The 19569-nt window shown below is 42.1% G+C and overlaps 1 protein-coding gene across 1 annotated transcript in view; it reads left to right on the top strand.

Moving 5' to 3' along the window:
- The window catches only part of COL14A1 (collagen type XIV alpha 1 chain), a 514343-nt gene that overhangs the window by 179893 nt on the left and 314881 nt on the right, over nt 1–19569 (top strand). Inside the window, exons 6-8 of the mRNA XM_086966163.1 lie at nt 5842–5997; nt 11163–11282; nt 12870–13034. Of these exons, the coding sequence (XP_086822289.1) occupies nt 5842–5997; nt 11163–11282; nt 12870–13034 (441 nt within the window). The remainder of the gene's footprint in view (nt 1–5841; nt 5998–11162; nt 11283–12869; nt 13035–19569) is intronic.

Here is a 19569-nt window from a genome sequence, read left to right on the forward strand (position 1 = left end):
AGTTGGGAGTCTTCAGGAACTCTAGAGGAGATTACCTCTAAAAAATGACACATCATTTTTTGTTATGCAATAAAAACCTGAACAAGTGTTCTACAGTAACCACGATCAAAGGTCATGAGAGGACGTCGCAGTCAACCACGTTATATGCTGCTGACACAATTGTGATGTCTTCGGGCAATGTCCAAGAAGAACTGTGTCTGTCCTGCAGTTGAGAGGAACAATACTCCAAGCTTCTTCATGGAATTTGCACATAAATATCTTCAGACCAGTTGTCTTTTCTTTCAAACCCACTACAGTTCGACAAATCCAGATGGTTTTCAGCAGAAGAGGAAAGTAGATTAGAGAGTACAAAAAATTGGCTAACTCGTTCAAAGGCGAGACCTAAAGGCTTTGTCAATGCCTTTTTTATTGGTTGCTTACCCAAAACAGTTAAGACAAGCAGTTATGATCATTCAGAAAGATTCAGGTTTTTTTATTTCTACCCAATTAATCAGATTTGGTGTTACCGTTTCACAGAATATCTTTGAATCAGGTTTATGAATATTATAGTATCCAATATCAAAACATTCCTTAAGGTGCAGGCTCTCCCAGCTCAGATGAGAGCTAATACTATAATATTCACTGCACTCTAGAATCTCGCCCCATAATGCTTTGCTGGACCTTTGGTTGGCATTGTATTTTTGACCATAACTTTGCTTGGGGTGGTCCTAGGAGGATGGGACCACCACCGGATTGTTCAGCATGATATGCTCTTTGTCATCAAGCCATCTGCTTGGTCCTCCCCCTAGGTTAGGGGGGGACCCCAAAATTATCACCTCTCTCATTGCCTGAGGCATGATTTAGTGTACTGAGGCTGGGTGGGTGCACTTCCAAAGTGCCTGAAAGTCTGCGTCTGGGGCACACTTGGTATTCTCGTGCATAGTCCAGTTCAAACCCGTTCTGGGAGCCGTTGGCTCCTGCTCTGGCGCGAAACTGGACATAGGACAGGGGAGTTTCCTCCCCATTGTCCAGACCCTCCTCTGGGAGGGTCCCCTGAATCTGTCCAACCCTCTCCCGTGGGTACTTATGGGCTTACCTGGCTGTAGAACCTTAGATTTGAAGTGGACAAGATTCTGATCAAGAAATCACCGTTCTTCGACCGTATAGACTTTGCTGGACATCGAGTGGGCCCAACTTCATCCCCCTCGCTGTCCAAAACATCGTCTGTGCCTGTGCACCATACAGGCTACGTGCAGGAACTGTGGAGCATCAAGGACATCTGAATAATCTCCCTTGGGGTGAAGGAGTCACTCCCCTGCATTCGCAGGCACCGTAACGGAACTGATCGGTCTTCTGACCCTGATCTCCTGAGGACTCCAAAGGCTTTAGCAACACAAGAGGTAGGTTCCGATGTTCCTTGTGGTTGATTTGCCCTCTCACTGAGTTTGAGGCCAGCATTCCTCGTGGGGACCACATAACCGGAACCCCTGTGCACCGCATACTTTTGGAAGTGCATATGCTTGTTGACAATTCCCGAGCTTGTGCATTGGACTCCGTATTGTCCTGATCCCAAGCAGTATTTCCACCAAAGAACTATGTGGGCTTGTACTTTGTGGTCTTGCTCGAGGTCCCCTCGCAACCCCAGGTCATTCGGCCTGTGGGTCTTCCTGAGGGTCATCTTGAATTCTATTGGGCTTCTCTGGTTGCTCCAGACATGCCCTGACTCCCCATTGCTTGTGGAGTCCCCTGGACCTTGCTGGTACACAGCGTAACCTGCTTGACCTTCCTGTGTGGGTTGTTGTTGCCAAGGCTTGTTGATGTTCCAGCCGGATCCCGACTCCTCAGCACTTGCCATCCTTTGTGGGACAGCTCGCATCCGACTCCTGGTCATTCTTGACATCTCCTGGTCCCCGTGGCTGCAGAGTCAAGCATCCCCTCTTCGCACTTGAAGCACCGGTGGGCATCCGTCTACTGAGCCCCTAGTCACCCTGAAGTGACCCAGATGCTGTCCCCTCTGCTTTTAGGTTCCTTACATCATAAATTCACCCTTGGATTCCAACTGACACTTTCTTCCTTCCAGGCTGCAGCTCTTCTTGGAAGTCCTCCATTGAGAACGACGGCGGTTTCCGACACCAGTTCAGACCTATACACCCAGGCTTCCCTGGGATCGGTAACTTGGGTACTCCGGTATCCACGGGTGGGGTGGCTATCCAACCTCATAAGTTCCAAAGGGTTTCTTTCGAAGTCCCCTGAAAAGGGTCCTTAAACTTTCAAACTGCGACTCTCCAATTGAATTGAATGTAGCAAGTGGTCGTGTTCTCGCACTGCACCCGTCCTCCGTGGGCTCCCTGCTTACTCACCTTGGGTGGTTTATTGGGGTCCCAGCGATTCTACAGCCTCTAGACACTGTCTTGACTCCAGTCGTGATTCTTGTACCACTATTTTAGTATATGGTTTAGTCTCCCCTGGAAGCCCACTGTGTATTGTGCTACTTAACAACTGTTTCTTGTCTGAAGTATTGTGTGCTTTGTGTTGTAGCCTCGTGTAGAGGATACTAGAGAGTGTTATACAAATGAATACATATTTTTATAATTACTATGTGTTTCTCCTTTCATTTAACCCCTTCGCCATGGGGCTAATTCCCCCGCGGTGCTGGGGGGAGGATGGGCGCGCGATGCGCCACAGTGCTTGTGAGGAGCTCAGCTCGTCACGCTGCACGATGCCGCTGTGCTCATGACGAGCTGAGCTCGTCATGACCACGCCTGTTTTTCAGAACGTTCAGCATTAGCCCCGCGTGTGAGCGCTGCGCGTGTCATGACGAGCTCAGCTCGTCATCAGCACATCGCAACTGTGCCTCGTCATGAGGGGTTAATTAATACTAAAGGTGATACTCTGGTAAAACAAGCTGCTTTACATTCCTTCAGGATTATGTCTGAAGGCTACTCTCCACAGCTACCACTAGGATAGCTTTCTAAAGGGTATCTTTCACCTCATACATCATCATGGTTGTTTGGACTGGTGCAAGGTGCTCACTTTAATTAGTGGACACCATATACCAGGCCAACTTCTCACAGTGGATTAGACAGATGATCTGGGAATAAGTAAGAACCTATAGTAATGCAGAGTATTGATTAAAAGAAACTTAGGCTGTTGTACCAACTCAACATGCAGAAGTCTAGAAAAAGAAACTATGTAAAGGTAAGTAATAAACAACAAAGTGATAGAATGAATGCTTGAATTAACCTGAGTAAATGTCAATGTCGTGTCATTCTTTTATCAACTTTCATAAAAGCTATGTTTAGTCATAACAAATTCTTCAATATTATAATTGGTTAACTCACATAGTTAAAAATTGTAACACTGTTTTATCCTTTATTTCCATAGTTGAATCTTATCGTTCACTGTTGTCTATTTCATTTTAGGGAAACTCCAGCAAATGTACGTAATATTCAAGTGAGACAAACACAAGTGAGGGCGATTGAAATAGAAAGAACCAAACTTTGTAATGTAAAGCAAAGTCTTCCACCAATGCCTTGCAGCCTTGAGAAGTTAACATGTCTTAACATTTTACAGCGCTGTAATGAAGAGCTGGCTCAAGTCACAATCATGAAACTCCCCGGGGAATTCCATAAAACACGACTCCTATTGGTCGCAACGAAGAAAATATGCGATAGAGCAAAAAGAAGATTTTCTGTACAAGCCAGCACTATTTCTTCTGTAGATGAAGTATGCGCCTACATGTCTGCAGACCGGTTATATTAAACTTTGAAGAGTAGGATTGTAAAAGCACTGTGGCTCTGATTTTGTATTTTGTTGAAATTGATATATCATAATAAAAACCTAACCATCCTGTCGCCTATGTGATGTTTTGTATCAATGGGCTGCCAGTCATTGCTCTTTTTTGTACCAATATCCAAAAGACTAGCATTACAGCTACTTCTCTAAGAATAACATCATCATGTGATGAGCCACTGATAATCTAAAAAAAAGTCGGATTTAATGACATTGAGGACGTTTTTAATGCCCATTTTAGTCTTTTTTTCTTTTTTTCTTTAAATAATACTAGACCTATACATAGTTGAACCAGTGCAGATGATAGATTTCATATGTAGCAGCTTTAATGTTGGTTGTATTACGATTTTTATAAATATAAAAAAAAAATCAAGAATCAGTTTTGGGTCACTAATAATTCTGATTTGTATGCACTTTACACGCAGACTGCAACACTGACCAGTGCAAAAGGCAGATGGATTTAGATGGTCCTTCGTGTTTCTAGGTTATTGTACCAAAGCTGCATACTGACTTCACTAAGAAGGATTGCAAAGAACATTGCTTCTGAGCTTTTGCAAGCTGATAGATCCAGGCATTCCTTATTGGAAGCAGCTTAATATCCATATACAATTGGTGGGAATTCCAGTGGATTTCCCTATTTCCATAAGGACCTTTTTATTTTCATTGCCCATGTTTCTTACATTTCTTGCTAAGAAGTTTTTTCCTACATCTGTCTTTTGATAGACCGTGTAGAACAAGCCTAAATCTTGGTGGTCCTCCTTGCGACTGTCCTTAAGTCTGCAACTCCTATGATAGCAAAAAACAATAGTATTACCATTGGTTTTATTTCTCTTAAAGATCCTTGCAAAACAGTGACTTATGCAAAAAACAAAAAAAAATCACATATAATATGATAAAGGATGTTTAGAGTTCACCCCAGCTAGATGCAGAAATTGAGGGGTACATTTACTATTATTTTACACAACGCTGTGCAGCAAGGGAAGTTGCTGCACTGTGTTGCGTGAAAGGGAGAATGCAGACATGCTTAATATTTACATAGGTATGGAGCATTTCTGCTCTCTCCTTGCACTGGTGCACTGTGTGCTGCCTAGCATCGATTCAGGCACGTGCAAGGGTGTGTGGGTTACAGATTGTTTTTGTGCAGGAAGGCACCCTTTAGAGGCATATTCCTCTTCCAATGTGTGCTGTGGAATGCTGCACCTAAAACGAGGAAATAACAAGGGGAAATGAAGACATTTCTCCTTGTTATGTCTCATAATGCTACCTTGTGTTTCAAGAATTGGAAATGTATGAAAACAATGTGAAGAACTTTGGAAAAGAGTAGCCCTTGCAATAAGTTGATACCGACACACCTATTTACACTAAGATGTTATGAAAGGCATTTTTTTTATTGGAAAATGACATGCGCAAATAGTATGTGTGCCAGTTTTATTTCTACTATTGCCCTTTGTAAAAGAAGTTCACATTCCCCAGTTTTAAGCACAGGCGCCCCTGGTCTAAATGACCTTTCCTCTATGAAAGGGCTTGACGAGACTTCTAATACAGAGAGAAGACTCTTCCTATAATAAAATTAGAGCTCTATTATTTAGAATAGAAAACTAGAACATGTTCACTTATGATTGACAGATGGTCAATGCAAACCTGTATTTTAGAGAAACTAAATGCCTATACTATGCGTGTTAAATAAAGTATTATTTCAAGTAAGCACAGTGAATTGTCTTTTTTTTGCGTCAAACATACTGATGTCTTGAAATTTATTGCATGACGAAGATCACAGTAGAAATGTTTTGCTTTGTAATGAAAAGGGAATTGTAATGTATAATGTTTATACTAATTGACTATACATGGACAGTTGTTAAAGTGTTTTACCCTGTGAGTCTCTGGCATTTTGCATACATAATGACCTTGAAAACACAAATTTCCAGCTTATAATCAATATTGTGTTACTTTGTATGATAATGTAGAACTGCAAGTAGTGACATGTCCTATCAGGTGTACGCCTGGTGTTGGCTAGGCCATCCCAGTGTTTGCGGTCTGCTTACAATTCTGTTCTAATGTTGTGATTTCCAGAACTCCAGTTCACGTGCAAAACACCAGCAATCGCCGATATTGTTATCCTGGTGGACGGTTCATGGAGCATTGGGAGATTCAACTTTAGACTGGTCCGAAATTTCTTAGAAGCCCTGGTTTCTGCGTTCAATGTGGGAAGCGATAAAACAAGAATTGGTAAGTATTGTGCGGTGACAATAATACTATTGATTATACACACTAATGCCAACTGGCGGGCCTTTATAGAGGCAGTCAGCACTGTGAGTCGGGAGCTTGTCACCACACACGGTGAAAGACAGGAGCGGAGTGAGGTCCGGAAAGAAATACACGGAGGTAAGACTGTAAGCTTGGAGATGGGCTGATTTGGCTTATAGATTGTTAGGGGCCGATTAGCAGTGCAGCGAGTTCGGTTATGGTGTTAGATTATTTATTTACAGTGAGAGTAGATTGTTTACTGGTATTTATTAATAAAACAACCGGGACATGTACAGGGTTCATGCGCAGTCAGGATTGATAAACCGAGATCTGTACCACCTTTTCCAATGGAGTGATAACTGATTCTTATGCTGTTTACACACGCGAAGCAGTGTCCAGTATATCATAAGTGGGCTGGTAATGTAAAACTAGCTCTGGGATGTGCATATGCCGTAAGAGGCGTGACACGTACTTAAGTGGTGATATAACAGGACTACATGTGGAGAAGTGTGGCTCACTGGTTAGAAGCGGCAGACCCTGAAGCAGAGGTCTGTTCGGGACCAGGGTTCAATTCCCTTCTTGGGTCAATGTCCGCAGACTCGATAATTCTCGCCTCGGTGCCTATTCCGATCATGGAGTCCCACTCTGCAACCCCAGTGGTATAGGACACCACGTAACGAGGTAACAGTGCGCTTTACAAGTATACATACTGCGCTTTACAAGTATACATACATTACATGAAGGTCTTATTTCGCCAACCGCAGTGAAGTCCAGTTGTTACTCTGTTGTAGACTCCATTAAAAGAGCTACACTGGCTCCCTGTAAGGCAGAGAGTGCTTTTTAAGGCTCTCTGCATTGTCTACAAGGCCCTGCATAACCAAGGTCCTGAATTCTTTAAGACAGTTTTAGCTGGTTTTTCCCTTCTAGATCCTTAAGATCTGCCTCTGCCAAAGTTGGATCGGTACTCAGGTATAGGTGTGCCTCCTGGGGTGGCAGAGGCTTTGTCGTTGGTGCTTCTAAATCCTGGAGTACACTTCCTCTCAAATCAAAGCCAAATTTGCTGGCTTTTAGGAAATCACTAAAAACCTGGCTCCTCAGGTCCTGCTAATCTCTTCAGGGATATCTCTCATATGATCTTTCAGCTAACGCCAAGACGCTTTGGGCATTTGAGCACTTAATAAGAGTTCCTAACAGAACATAAGTAGTACTCACTTGTCTCCACACCACCATCAGGACTCTGCCCCAGGATGCCCCAAAACACCACCTTCACCACGGAAACATCTTAATCAGCTTGATCTAAGACCGCTGGCCTGACAGTGATGGAGTGCTGTTAGCCAGCATAGAAGACCGCTATCACCCCGGAGACCTGTCTGTTGCTGCAACCTCTAAATACGACAAGCAGACCACTGTCAGCTTCACTGAGTTCTTGGAGCCGCCTCCACGGGGAACGACAGACGTGTTGCCAAGATCTAACGCAGGCCCTAAGGCACCAATGACAAGGCAAAATAAAGCTTTAGCCCCTGCATTCATTTTAGGCAGAAAATGTTGAGGGCAGATAGGCCTTTGAGCTCAAAGTCTAGGGGCCTGGAAGCAGGCAGTATCGGCTCCTGTGCCAGTTGTACTTGTGATCTTTGCCCCTGGTTCGATTGTCCACATTGTGAAAAATGAAAACAGGGGATTGTCTTTTTTGTGTATAAAATGATAAAATAAAACAATAGAGCGTAAATGGTATTTCACGAAAACTTTGAACAACTGGGTTTCTTCTTTGTCTCATAGAGCCAAAGGCGCACCATAATTTAGAGGACGATTCCTTCAAGCCTGTCACATTGTGGGTGATACAAGAGATCCAGTGGCCAAACCCTTGGCAGCCCCCTTAACTTTAATTCTCTGTAGTAAACCAACCAGACATGCAAAGATCACAGTCCTGAGTGACAACTATCCTTTGTTTACTTCAGTCGTTAATTGACCATAGACCTTAAATTGCTACCATACTGAACTGGCTGCATTCTGAAATGACTGCGTAAATTAATCAGCACTAATCCTGATTTGACTACAATACTCCAATAATTATGTTCCTGAAACTATAGACTTGAAGGGACACCAGACCCTAATTGGCAGCTGTCCTAAAAGACTGCAATCCTGAAATGAATGCAATTCTAAAACAATTGCTGTCCTGAAATAGCTGTAAGCCGGAAAGTACTGTAGGGCAGAAACGACACCAGCCAAACCGTCCTGAAATAACTCGAGTCATGCAATAGTGGCCACTGTGAAATTATGGTCACCCAGAAAGGACCTTTGTTCCGAAGCATAGCCGCAGCCCTGAATTGACTGCAGGCCTAAAATGAGTGTAGTATTGAAATCACTGTACTCCTGGAACTACTAAAGCCTAAAGATGAGTATGCTTGTGAAAAACCTACTCGCTTCTCAGACATTAGCCTCATAGCCTAAACTCTTGTTTTAACTGAGCTCGCATTACTATTTTACATGGTCTGAAGTAAACCTGGTTGGAACAACTCACATCCTTTCGTAGACAAGATACTTCCTTCATGCAAAAACTCATTGGCTGAAAAAAGATAGATTATCCACCGGAGTGACTGCAGTTTACTCCAAAATGTTGCTTTGCAGGAAGATTCAGGTCAAGTCATTCATGTGATTTGTGCATTGGTTTCTAACTTTTTGATTAATTCCACCACTTTCTAGCCTACAGAGGTAATGCATTGCATCCCAGGAAATGACACCTCTTTTTAATGTGAACTCTTCAGCTGACCACTGTGCCCACAGACCGCTTGCAAACAAACCCTGTCGATAGTTGATCGCATTATATAGGGTGTCAACTCAGAGAATAGGGGTGGATTAGTAGAGAATCAGAAGAAAAGTTATAAATATCCAGATTATATTTATTATTTGGTTTTTTTGTCAGTGTTCTTTAAATGGCCACATGTTGACTTGAAGCGACGTCTGATCACTGTGAAATAGTAGTAGAAGTTCCATTCTAGAAGATGCGTGAAAGGTTCAAGCATAGGTAGGGTGTGGCCAAATGTGAAGTGTGGTCCATGATCATGAATTCCTCCTTCACTACTCCTATAATATCAAATATTCAAGAGAATGATAACTTAAAAAGTTCTATATTCATATTTTTTCAACCAGAGGTTAGTAAGTTCTGCCCACGGACATCGATTCAAGGCATACCAGAGTGTGGGGCCCTAGCTACCCCATGTTGAGCCTCCATGTTTATGTTGTTTGAATATCTGTTGGTAGGTAAGGTGGGAGGTGGCTGAATGAAGACCCTCCCATGGGTGTTGTGCGGTGCCATATTTTGTTAGTAGGCTGGCCATTGGTTCCAAGAGATGTTGTATTTTTGCAAAATGGTTTGAATTGCGATCTGGGCTCTACTGGGAACCATTAGATAGCTTCCAGGGCTAGTATTGTACTGTCTATGGAGATTCAGGCAGTGGTTGGCCACATGATTTTGTAGTCTTCGCAATCTGTTTATAACCTTTTGTTGAGCCTTGTGTAGTTTTTGTTATAGTAGTCCATATGTGCCACTACTAGTACCTGAAACCAATCCACCGGATTGTAGAATTAGATTTGTGGAAGTTTTCTAAACATGGTTAGAAGATGGTTTACACCTTTGACTGTACTGTTGGTTTGCATATCGCATGCTAGTTCTGTGTCAACTATGATTCTCCGATGTGTTGTTTGATGTAGTTGTGGGCCCATCAGGGTTTTTGATTGTTTGAACAGCTTGTTAACTGATTTCTGGTTTTACTTCATTCAGCTAAAGGAGTTAGACTGTATGTTTGCCTCTCAGATCCACCATTCAAATTGAAGTGGGGTTGTTGGGAGTCATCAGCGTGCATATGGTAGTAAGATTTATGACTTTCTAGTATTTATGCCTGGTGAGATCATGTATGAGTGACAGTGAAAGACTCTTATAGGACATTACAAGCCGGAGAAGATCCATTATAGGGGTAAGCCGTACACTGTGCCCATTTGTTGAGCGTTCTCGGTATGGGTTTGTGGTTCATTGTACTGTAGGTTCAATGGGTATTTGAGCAACTTGCTTCCCTTTGTCCAGGGTGGTGAGTTGGTCTCCCCTTATGTTCACTGGGGCAGTCTCTGCCCCCTAAATGTACCTGTACTGTAGTTTAGGGGGTGGTTGAGCTTGATGTCGGCTTGTGGTTGATTAGTCACTTCTTACTAAATCCTGGAGAAACTGGACCTGACAAAGAAGCCGCTGGGGATTCAGGTATCTGTGCCACCAGGCCATGCCTGTCCGCACTCCTGCAGCATTGGGGGTATTAGCAAGCGCTCCCTCAGCTCTTTCCTCTACTCCTAGGCCTCCTCTTGCACATACCACTCCCCCCCCCAGCTACACTACAAACCAAAATAAATCCTCAGCATTCATGTACTACCTGTTCGAAGCAGACAGCCAGGGGATGACATTTGAGCCCTATATACTACCTGGAATTGGGACAAACACAGGCAGTTGGACCCTGCACTGGTGGGTTTACCTGCGATTCACCATTCCAGGAAAAATACCCTGTAATCCCATTATTTTGGTGTAGAAATATCAACTAGAAAAAGGTGATACAAGCCCTTGTCATTGCTGCACCAAAAAAAAACGGAAAACTCATCAGCGAGGCCACCATTGTCTCCATTTGATACATTTTAACATATAAGGCAACCTCTTCGCTGCCTGTGAGAGCCAAGGGGTTGGGATGTCGGAGGCAATTAAATGTCATTAAGCTAAAGATAACAGTATCCCCATTCTCACTGGGCCTTGTAGGAACTGTAATGCAAATGTTAATAAATAGTAGAGTACCCTGCTGAGGTGACGGGTAGGTTAATTGCACCAGAAATAAATAGGAGACAGAGCCCTAGCGACAGCAAAGTCTGCACTCTCATATTTAAGAAATCAACATTAGACATTGAGGTGTTGTCAGATCTTGAGGTTTATTGTTTTTCAAAACATATACATTGGGTATGGAATCTTCGCAAGCTGTGCTTTCGTAGACTTTTCAGTTGATCAACTGGTAAGTACCTTATTCATTTTAGAGGTATATTCAAATTGTGTGCACCAGTGACAGCAACATTAAGTACAGAAGACCATAATATCGAAATTCATGCTCTGTTTCCTTGACTAGGTCTTGCGCAGTACAGCGGCGACCCCCGCATAGAATGGCACCTGAATGCATATAATACTAAAGAAGCTGTCGTGGACGCAGTCCGAAATTTACCTTACAAGGGCGGAAACACGTTAACAGGTATGTCACGTTTTTTCATATTATCTTGAAATATAGAGCTGAACTCCATAGTCACAGTAATCATTTTGTCCCTTTCCACTAATTTGTACTTTGTAGGTATTCACAAAATATTGCCAGGTTTTTTCTCACACAAAATATATGGTAACATGTGTAACAACAACATTTGAAACTCTACACATATTTTAGAGGAGACCCTCATCTCCTCTTATTTTTACAGAGGTGTAGTGGAAAACATTTCTCAGCAGAGAAAGAAATTTTCTCTGCGAAGAAAAAAAACAATAAAAATTAAAGCACAACTTTTACTCTAACTCTAGCGATATGGATTTTCCATGGTGGGCGAAAAATCAGCCTAGTGTAGGGTTTTGGTTTCTAGGCATGCTCCTGATCTCTGTTCCTGGTGAATATTGTCAGAACCTATGTCTTAAACCAAGAAAAGGCGTGTGAACTCCATAAAAGCTGGACATTTAAGATAGAAGTAGATGGAAACTCTCTTCCCTCTTTTACACTTTGCTTTCTTTAGCTAGAGATTCCACTAAATCCACTGATGAAATTATCATATGCTCTACTTCATATGGTAGTTATATTTTTAAACCTAAAAAGTTTTAAAAGACCGGCACCTCAAATGCTATGCCTGAGCCCCAGTCTTAGCCAGTTGGGAGGGGGAGAGCATATAATGCTTGGCATGGCTACTGTGGGTGGGCGATAATGTTATTAGTACCTTTAGCTCATTGAGAATACAATGTAAGAAATAACACTGTGAGAAACAGAGCAAGAGTGATATAATGTTGGGACGTACGGTCTATTTCTGTCAGTATAAAACCTCTGCCATGGCAGTGTATTCGGTAAAGACCCAAATGTGTCTATTTTCAGTCCCTTCAATAACATTTCTTTGTGAAGCAGTTAATCAATCCTGAACAGTGTGTGGGAGGAGTCTTTTGCCAGTGAGCACCAAACTACTAGATAATTGTCCCTCAGCTAGACGAGGGGTGGGTTGGGGTACCATGTGGAATATCCTTTGGGAAGATGAAACTGTAGCCCAACCCTGCTGAAGGATGGAATCCCATGGCCTCATCCACACCTAGGCAGGTCTTTGTGAGTCTCATCAATTCTCCTCCCAAAAAACAGATAGATTTATTCTGGATGTTTTGACATGTTCCCTGTTTTGGCTTGTGGCCCATTGCACTGACACAACATTCTGACCAGATGGACATTGGGAATTTCGGTTTGACCTCAGGAGATTCTGTAATGGATCCTACCTCCCTCCAGGCAGGAGCTAAAGTTCAACACCCTTAACAAGCCCATGGGACTATCGTTAACAAGGCATGTTCCTTTCTATTTTGTAGACTGTAGATCAATGACAGTCCGACATTGTGTAAAATAGCTAATCGTGTGGCATTTTACTTAACAACTATAAATAATACATTTAAAAATGTCTAATGGGCTCTTAATTTAAATGAATGTGTTCAGGCAAGTACAAAATATAAAAATCAGCCTATCAAGGAGGACACTTTTACTAGACAATATTATTTTACTATTATCTTAACTACACAGTTACTATCTGTTCTTACATTGTGTCATTCTTTCTAGGTCTGGCATTGACATATATTTTGGAAAATAGCTTCAAGCCTGAAGCAGGCCTAAGGCCTGGAATCCCAAAGATTGGCATTTTGATCACTGATGGCAAATCCCAAGATGACGTCATCCCTTCTGCCAAAAGTTTACGTGACGCTGGTATCGAATTGTTTGCTATTGGTACGTAATCAGAAGACTTAATATTTTATTCGAAATGGAAGAATAAGACTTCTTGAAATTTCTTTCATTTTATCTAGGATGTTATACTAGAAATAAAACATACATGCAGGGTTTTATCACTGAGACAAGGGCTAGTGCATACATGGGTAATTCATTGCCTATTTTGAGAATTGTTTCACTCAATAAACACTAATGTGTTTAACTCTTAGACCCTAGTGTAATGCAACTCGAGGGGTGTTTACTACACTCAGTAAATACTGATTCCCTGGGGTGGTATATTTACTGGGGTTAGAAAATTCATTAGGTTTTGAGTTTGCTAGAAGAAACATATGAAAAGAGATGTTTTCATCTTCCCCTAATAAAAGTTGTGAGCTGATATTTTGCCTTGGAAAATTGCAGTGGTGTGGACATTACAACAAAAGCGCAATTTGTACATGGATCGTAATGATCGCCTAACTCGTAGTAGCCATATTATAACCTGCTACTGAGTTTTATACTGGTTATTGAGGGGCCTAATCCTGATCCGAGTTGTAGACCTGAGATTCGGCCTATAACACAGGAGAGAGCCTTCAATAACCAACATAGCCAAGGCACAAGGGCCAAAAGGCTATTAGAACATACCATCCACTGAGGGTAGAATATTATAATTTAAAAAGGGAGAAACAAAAATACAAGCATTAGAATGTTGCAGAAGAAGGCTTATACCAGTCTTTATTAGCCCTGAGCCACTTTATTGTCTTTAACCCCTTCGACGCTGATGACGAGCTCAGCTCGTCATGAAGTACACCTCTCGTACGCTCATGACGAGCTGAGCTCGTCATGAACCGCGGGATTTTTAAATCTTCAGCTCACAGCGGGAAAATGCGCCGCACCGATAGTGTTAATGGAGCTCCCAGGATTCCAGTGTTCCAATATAGACTTATAGCTGCTGCAGGGGGCCATATTTACTTATTTATTTATTTTAAGAGTTTTATATAGCGCTGGCTAGACCCGGAGGTATCAGAGCACTTTACATGAGGTTCCACAAAATTACAAGATTACATCAGTCCCAATTTACATCAGTTGCTAGACAAACAATTACAAGAGCATAGAAAACGAAATAAGTGAAGAGTAGAGGGGAAGGGGGTTGTTTAAGGCCCTAAACCTGAGTTATAGGCCAGAGCTGCAGGCAAGGGCCTATAACGAGGGGGAGGACATTTAACAACAGATATTGGCCGAGGCAGAAGGGCTGTAAGGCTAATAGAATCGTCCACCCATTAAGAATTAAATTAGAAACAAAACAAACAAACATTGGAATGGGAATGTTGGAGCTGAAGGGTTCTACCTGCAACTATATAAGCCCAAAGCCACTCTGTTGTCTTTAATGGGACTCTCAGCATTCCAATGTTCTAATTATGCATTATAAAGGCCTTCCATGAAACAAACTTGATACTATTGATGGGTGATTGCAACTCTGGAAAAAGGATGTGTAATTTATCATGAGTCCTAAAAAATGCATTGGAGAGCTAGTCCGTGAGGCAGATGTCATCTGTGAACTGATCACTGAACTTTCCAGGTGGCAGCTCTATTATTGAAGTACGTATGAGCACTGTTCACAAAATAAACATTGGAAAAATAATAGTAATGCAGTTTCAAAGGTGAGATCACACAATCGAAAATTACCATTATTGTCCCTTGACCATTAGACTATTATTTCCGCTTGCAAGAAAATGTCCTTTTAGTTTTTGAATCAGGTTGAGATGCAGTTTTTGGATTTCTCATTTGTAACCTCTTGTGATGTTTAGTCTTTAGGACTCAGACCGATACTTGCCACCCAATTTCAACAGCATGGATAGAAATCTAACTTGAGTAAACCTTGATAAAAACTGATGGGAACTAATTAATTAGGGCAGCAAAATCAATGGAAACAAGGAGATGGTGCACCTTCTCTAGATGTCTGATTTGATATAGCTGCTTCTAAGTTTGACTGACAACTTCGTAAAGTTTGAAAGAAGGACACTTGAGGGTATGCTAGCCTGATTTAGAGTTTAGCAGATGGGTACGCTATCACTAATGTGATGGATATTCGGTCCATCTTATTACAAGTGCATTAGGATGTAACCAGGGCCACTGGAATTATGTGGCAGAGCAGGACCAAATTATAAGACAGTGTTGGCTAAATTATGCAGCAAGGTAAGGCAAATTATGCAGTGTAGTGCAGCAGATTTTGTGGCAGCATTATTGAATTAATTTGTCATTTTTACACATAGTAACACTGTCTGGAAAAAGGTGTCACCTGATTTGCACCAATTTAACACCCAAGTACAGCAATGAGCAACAGAAATATGACAGTGAACATTTGTGAATAGTCTTTGAGTGCGCAGGAACAAGTGACACCATGTTTTTAGTAACTTTTGATCTATTTGAGCTAGAAACAAATTAGTTTTATTGAAATCTGCAGATTATGCAACAGACAATGGATTAAGGGGCAAATGCAGCAAATTCATAATTATTCCAAAAATGCAGCAGCCACAGAATCACATTATTCCTGTGAACTTGGAATAAGGAGGATTGGATATACGTCATGTTTGCATCCAGATATTATGAACTTGGAATAAGGCGCATTGGATATACCTCATGTTTGCAACCAGATAGCCGTCTGCCAAACTCTAACTCAGGCCATTAGTATGTATCTGAATAGAAATGGTCTTGGAGATAAATATGAGGAAAATAAGTGCCACTTATTGTAATCATTTTGTGGCTTAAAGCTGACCGAAGCTGCCTTATATCTAAAAAACACAATTTTGTGGACCACGTTAAGATGTTCAGGAGTAGTTGTACATAAGTTGTGAAAAGGATATGGAGCCTTTAAAACAAGGAATGAGGGTCTAATTTCACCTTTTTGTAGTGTAGGTCTAGCTTTCGAGACAGCTATAACTGTTTTGCCAGACAATGATTTCTTAAAATAAAAAAATAAAAAATATATATATATATATATATTCATTTCACCAAACGCTTCAAAAAGCGAAAATGCACTCTTAGTCCAGCATAAATCACCACTTCATTAGACCAGAAGATCGTATTTCATACTCTTCAAATTTATTTCCAGCATGACAAACAGTGCATGGAACCAACCCAACACGTTTCACCGAATACTCGGCTTGATCACGGGTGAATTGTGTTCCTCAAAACCATAATTGAATAAAGTTTCACATACCACTTCCTGGTGTTGACTTAAACAAAGGACTAAGATTCGAATCAAAATAGCGCGGACATATTGGAACAGTGTCCTACTAGTGAAAATGACAACAATTCTGACATTAATAATATGCTGACAAAAATAATAAAGACCCTGAAAGGGAATTCTAGGCACCTTGTTTTTTAACCATTCAAGCTTGTTGTTATGTCAAATAATTTTCACCATAAGTCATAAACAACAGAAAAGTTCATGTTGGTAAATCCCAAGTGGGAGATTCGACAGTCCAAACTCATTATAATGCAAAGATACCCAAGTGGAGTAGTTTCTCAAAAGTATCCGTATGAGTTGCCCATTAATAAATTCCATCTTGCACATTCATTCTTCGTCAACAGATATTGCCTGTATGAAAAAAACAAGCCATTGAGTTTTGAAATTCACTATCAATTACACAACTAAATGATTCGAATCATAGCAGTGCATAACATAACAATTAAAAGATAAAGTGATAAACATAAATTGTGAGTTAAAAACTTGAGAAGCACAGACAGGAGACTACGCGAACAAATGTATTCTCCTATACGTTAAAATCTTGTTTATATCCAGTGGTTTACTCGCCCAAGTGCCATTTCGATTCCTCTTCAGAGTTCAGCCCACCTGGTATACGGGTGTCTAAGTCCAGAATGTATTTACTCTCTAGCTGTCGCAGCCTACGTATTCTATCTCCACCTCTTTTCATGGAGGGTATTTTATCAATCACAAAAAACTTCAGAAGATTGCGATTGCTGCGATGCAGTTCTTCAAAGTGTCTGGCTACTTGTGAATTCTGGTCTTTATTTTCAACTGCCCGGATATGTTCCAGAATACGTTTCTTAGCAGGAAACATCGTGCTTCCTACATATTTCTTGGAACACGGGCACACAAGAATATACACCACATGATCGGATAGACAGGTCAGATGTTGTTTAATAGTCTTTTCTCTGTCTTCAATTGGATAATAGACTGACTTGACATTCTGGCTAAATTTACACGCCTTGCATGTCATGCACGTAAAAAAACCCTGTATGTCAGATGTTCTTCCTTGTTTGATGGTAAGCAGGTGGGTCTGCGTGTTTGTGTGTGATTAGAGTTCAGTGTGTGTGCGTGTGTGCATCCCATAATGTGTGGAACAGGTGTAGTGTGTGTGGAGGGAGCACAAAGGCATAGTGCGAATGTCAATATAAGTGGTTTGTGTGTATGTGTGCGTGAGAGATGAGAGAATAAAGGAAAAGGGAGACTGCATGCATTTGTGCTAGCTGCAGGCAACGTGTGTGACAATATCCGGGAAAATACACAATAAAAATCCTCCCAGCAGGTAATAAAACAAGCCAAAAACTTTCTTACACTCTGACCTGTCAGATTAGCCCCTCAGGCACTGCCTGATTGCCCCTTAGGCCAGTCCAACCCTGGGCAGCAGGGAAAGTGTGAACATGGACAGTGTGGGTTGAGGACACACTAGGGCATCGTATATCTGTATAGAGGAGAGTGTAGATGCGGGCAGACAGGCGTGGCCTACATGTCCCTGCGGGAAGCATGTTCTAGTGTGGCCTCACACGAAGCATGTGTGCATTCAAGGGTAGTGACTGAGTGCATACAGCGAGTGTGTTTGTACAAGGAAAGTGAGTCTGTGCATATATTAAGCGTGGGTGCCTATATGCAATAAAAGTCAGTGTGCACGTGCAGAGTTTGTCTACCTACATTAAAGAGTGTGCTGTGCTTGTGCTTACTGCCATAGTGTGTGGCTGTGTGCGGGCACATAAAGGGAGCTTGGCATGGGCATGATCGTCGTGGTATTGTTTTAACAATCAGCCCAGTCTTATCAGATTGGTGTCAGACCGCACATTTACACATTTAGTTAAGGTTGGTTTGAAACATAGTGCAGCTCTTTGTCGCCCTGACTTCTCTCTATTATCCAGCAATGTTGATAGATGCGGAGCTGTCTTCATTAACATCATTTCACTCTCACCCCTACCTTCTCTCTATCAGCACTCCCTTTAAGATTGAGTTGAATGTCATTATCACACTACTGTAAAGCCATCTTTGTTCCTTTCTGCCACACTGTATATCAGCAGTCACTGAGTTGGCTTTTAATCATATCGCATTACTTCATTGGGGTTTCTTCTCGTTCCCTGTTGGGTTGGCTTTTGATAGTCTTATACCGCCCTCTTTCCTTGCTCTTTTCTCTGGTGTGGTCCATTGGCAGCTGTTGGGTCAGCCTTTGATCGTGCCTTGTGTGGTCCTCCGTGCTCCCACTCTTCTCTGGTGTGGTCCATCAGCAGCTGTTGGGTCAGCCTTTCATCGTGTCTTGTGTGATCCTCCGTGCTCCCACTCTTCTCTGGATTGGTTCATTGACCACTGTTGGGTAGGGTGTGTTGATTGAAAGATGGTGCAGAGCTCACTGGACTTTAAGGGCAGACACTGTACCCTCATTTTGCACTCGCAAGTTTTTTTCTGCACATGGCGGCCACCTACATACAGCCACCCACCCATACACAGAGCCACCTATACACACACAGAGCCACCTACACACACACAGAGCCACCCACACAACCACAGAGCCACCCACACACACGCAGAGCCCCACACACACAGAGAGCCACACACAGGGAATAGGGGGCAGGAAAGCAAGCACAACGAGGGAACAGGGGGCAGGAAAGCAAGCACAACGAGGGGGCCGTATTTTTGGGACAAGGCCACAACATATGAAGTAGATCACCTATGTTAACTTATCACAATCTCGCCAGCGCAGCGAGGCGCACTAGCACTAGGGTATTATTTGTGGAGTTTCGCCAGATGTATATACCAGTCCTACAGTAATTTAAAATGTGTTTCTTTGCCAGAAAAGTGCGGAGTGCCTCGTTTGCTCCCACCTTAGGTGTGAATATTGTTGATCTGAGATTTTCATGAAAGTCTTATAGTCTGAATTCAGCACCTGAGCGTAATAGGACAGAATGTATGAAGCTCTGTGGTTATACTGAATAAGCAGCTACCTATGTTATGCCATCTATTAATGTAATAACTGCACTTCCACAATTGCTTTATTAACCTTCCTGCTTTCTCAAATTTGCTTGAAAATGCACGATTTTTCTTCTTTTTTTTCAAACTTTTCTTGGGGGGGTTACCCCCCCAAGCCCCCCTTTTGGGGTTTCGGGCTTGCGCGCTGTGCGCACTCGCTACAGCGCTGTATGCAAATCACATTGCGCCCCACCACTTTCAAATGTCACCCACCGCCCCTGCTGGAATCAACACACACCAGATAGAACACTCTTAGGTTAGAAGATAGAAACACTAAGAAAGGACTACAGACACCAAGTAGCCATA

The sequence above is a fragment of the Lissotriton vulgaris genome, chromosome 4_1 (assembly GCF_964263255.1).
Source record: "Lissotriton vulgaris chromosome 4_1, aLisVul1.2, whole genome shotgun sequence".
Classification (NCBI taxonomy): domain Eukaryota; kingdom Metazoa; phylum Chordata; class Amphibia; order Caudata; family Salamandridae; genus Lissotriton; species Lissotriton vulgaris.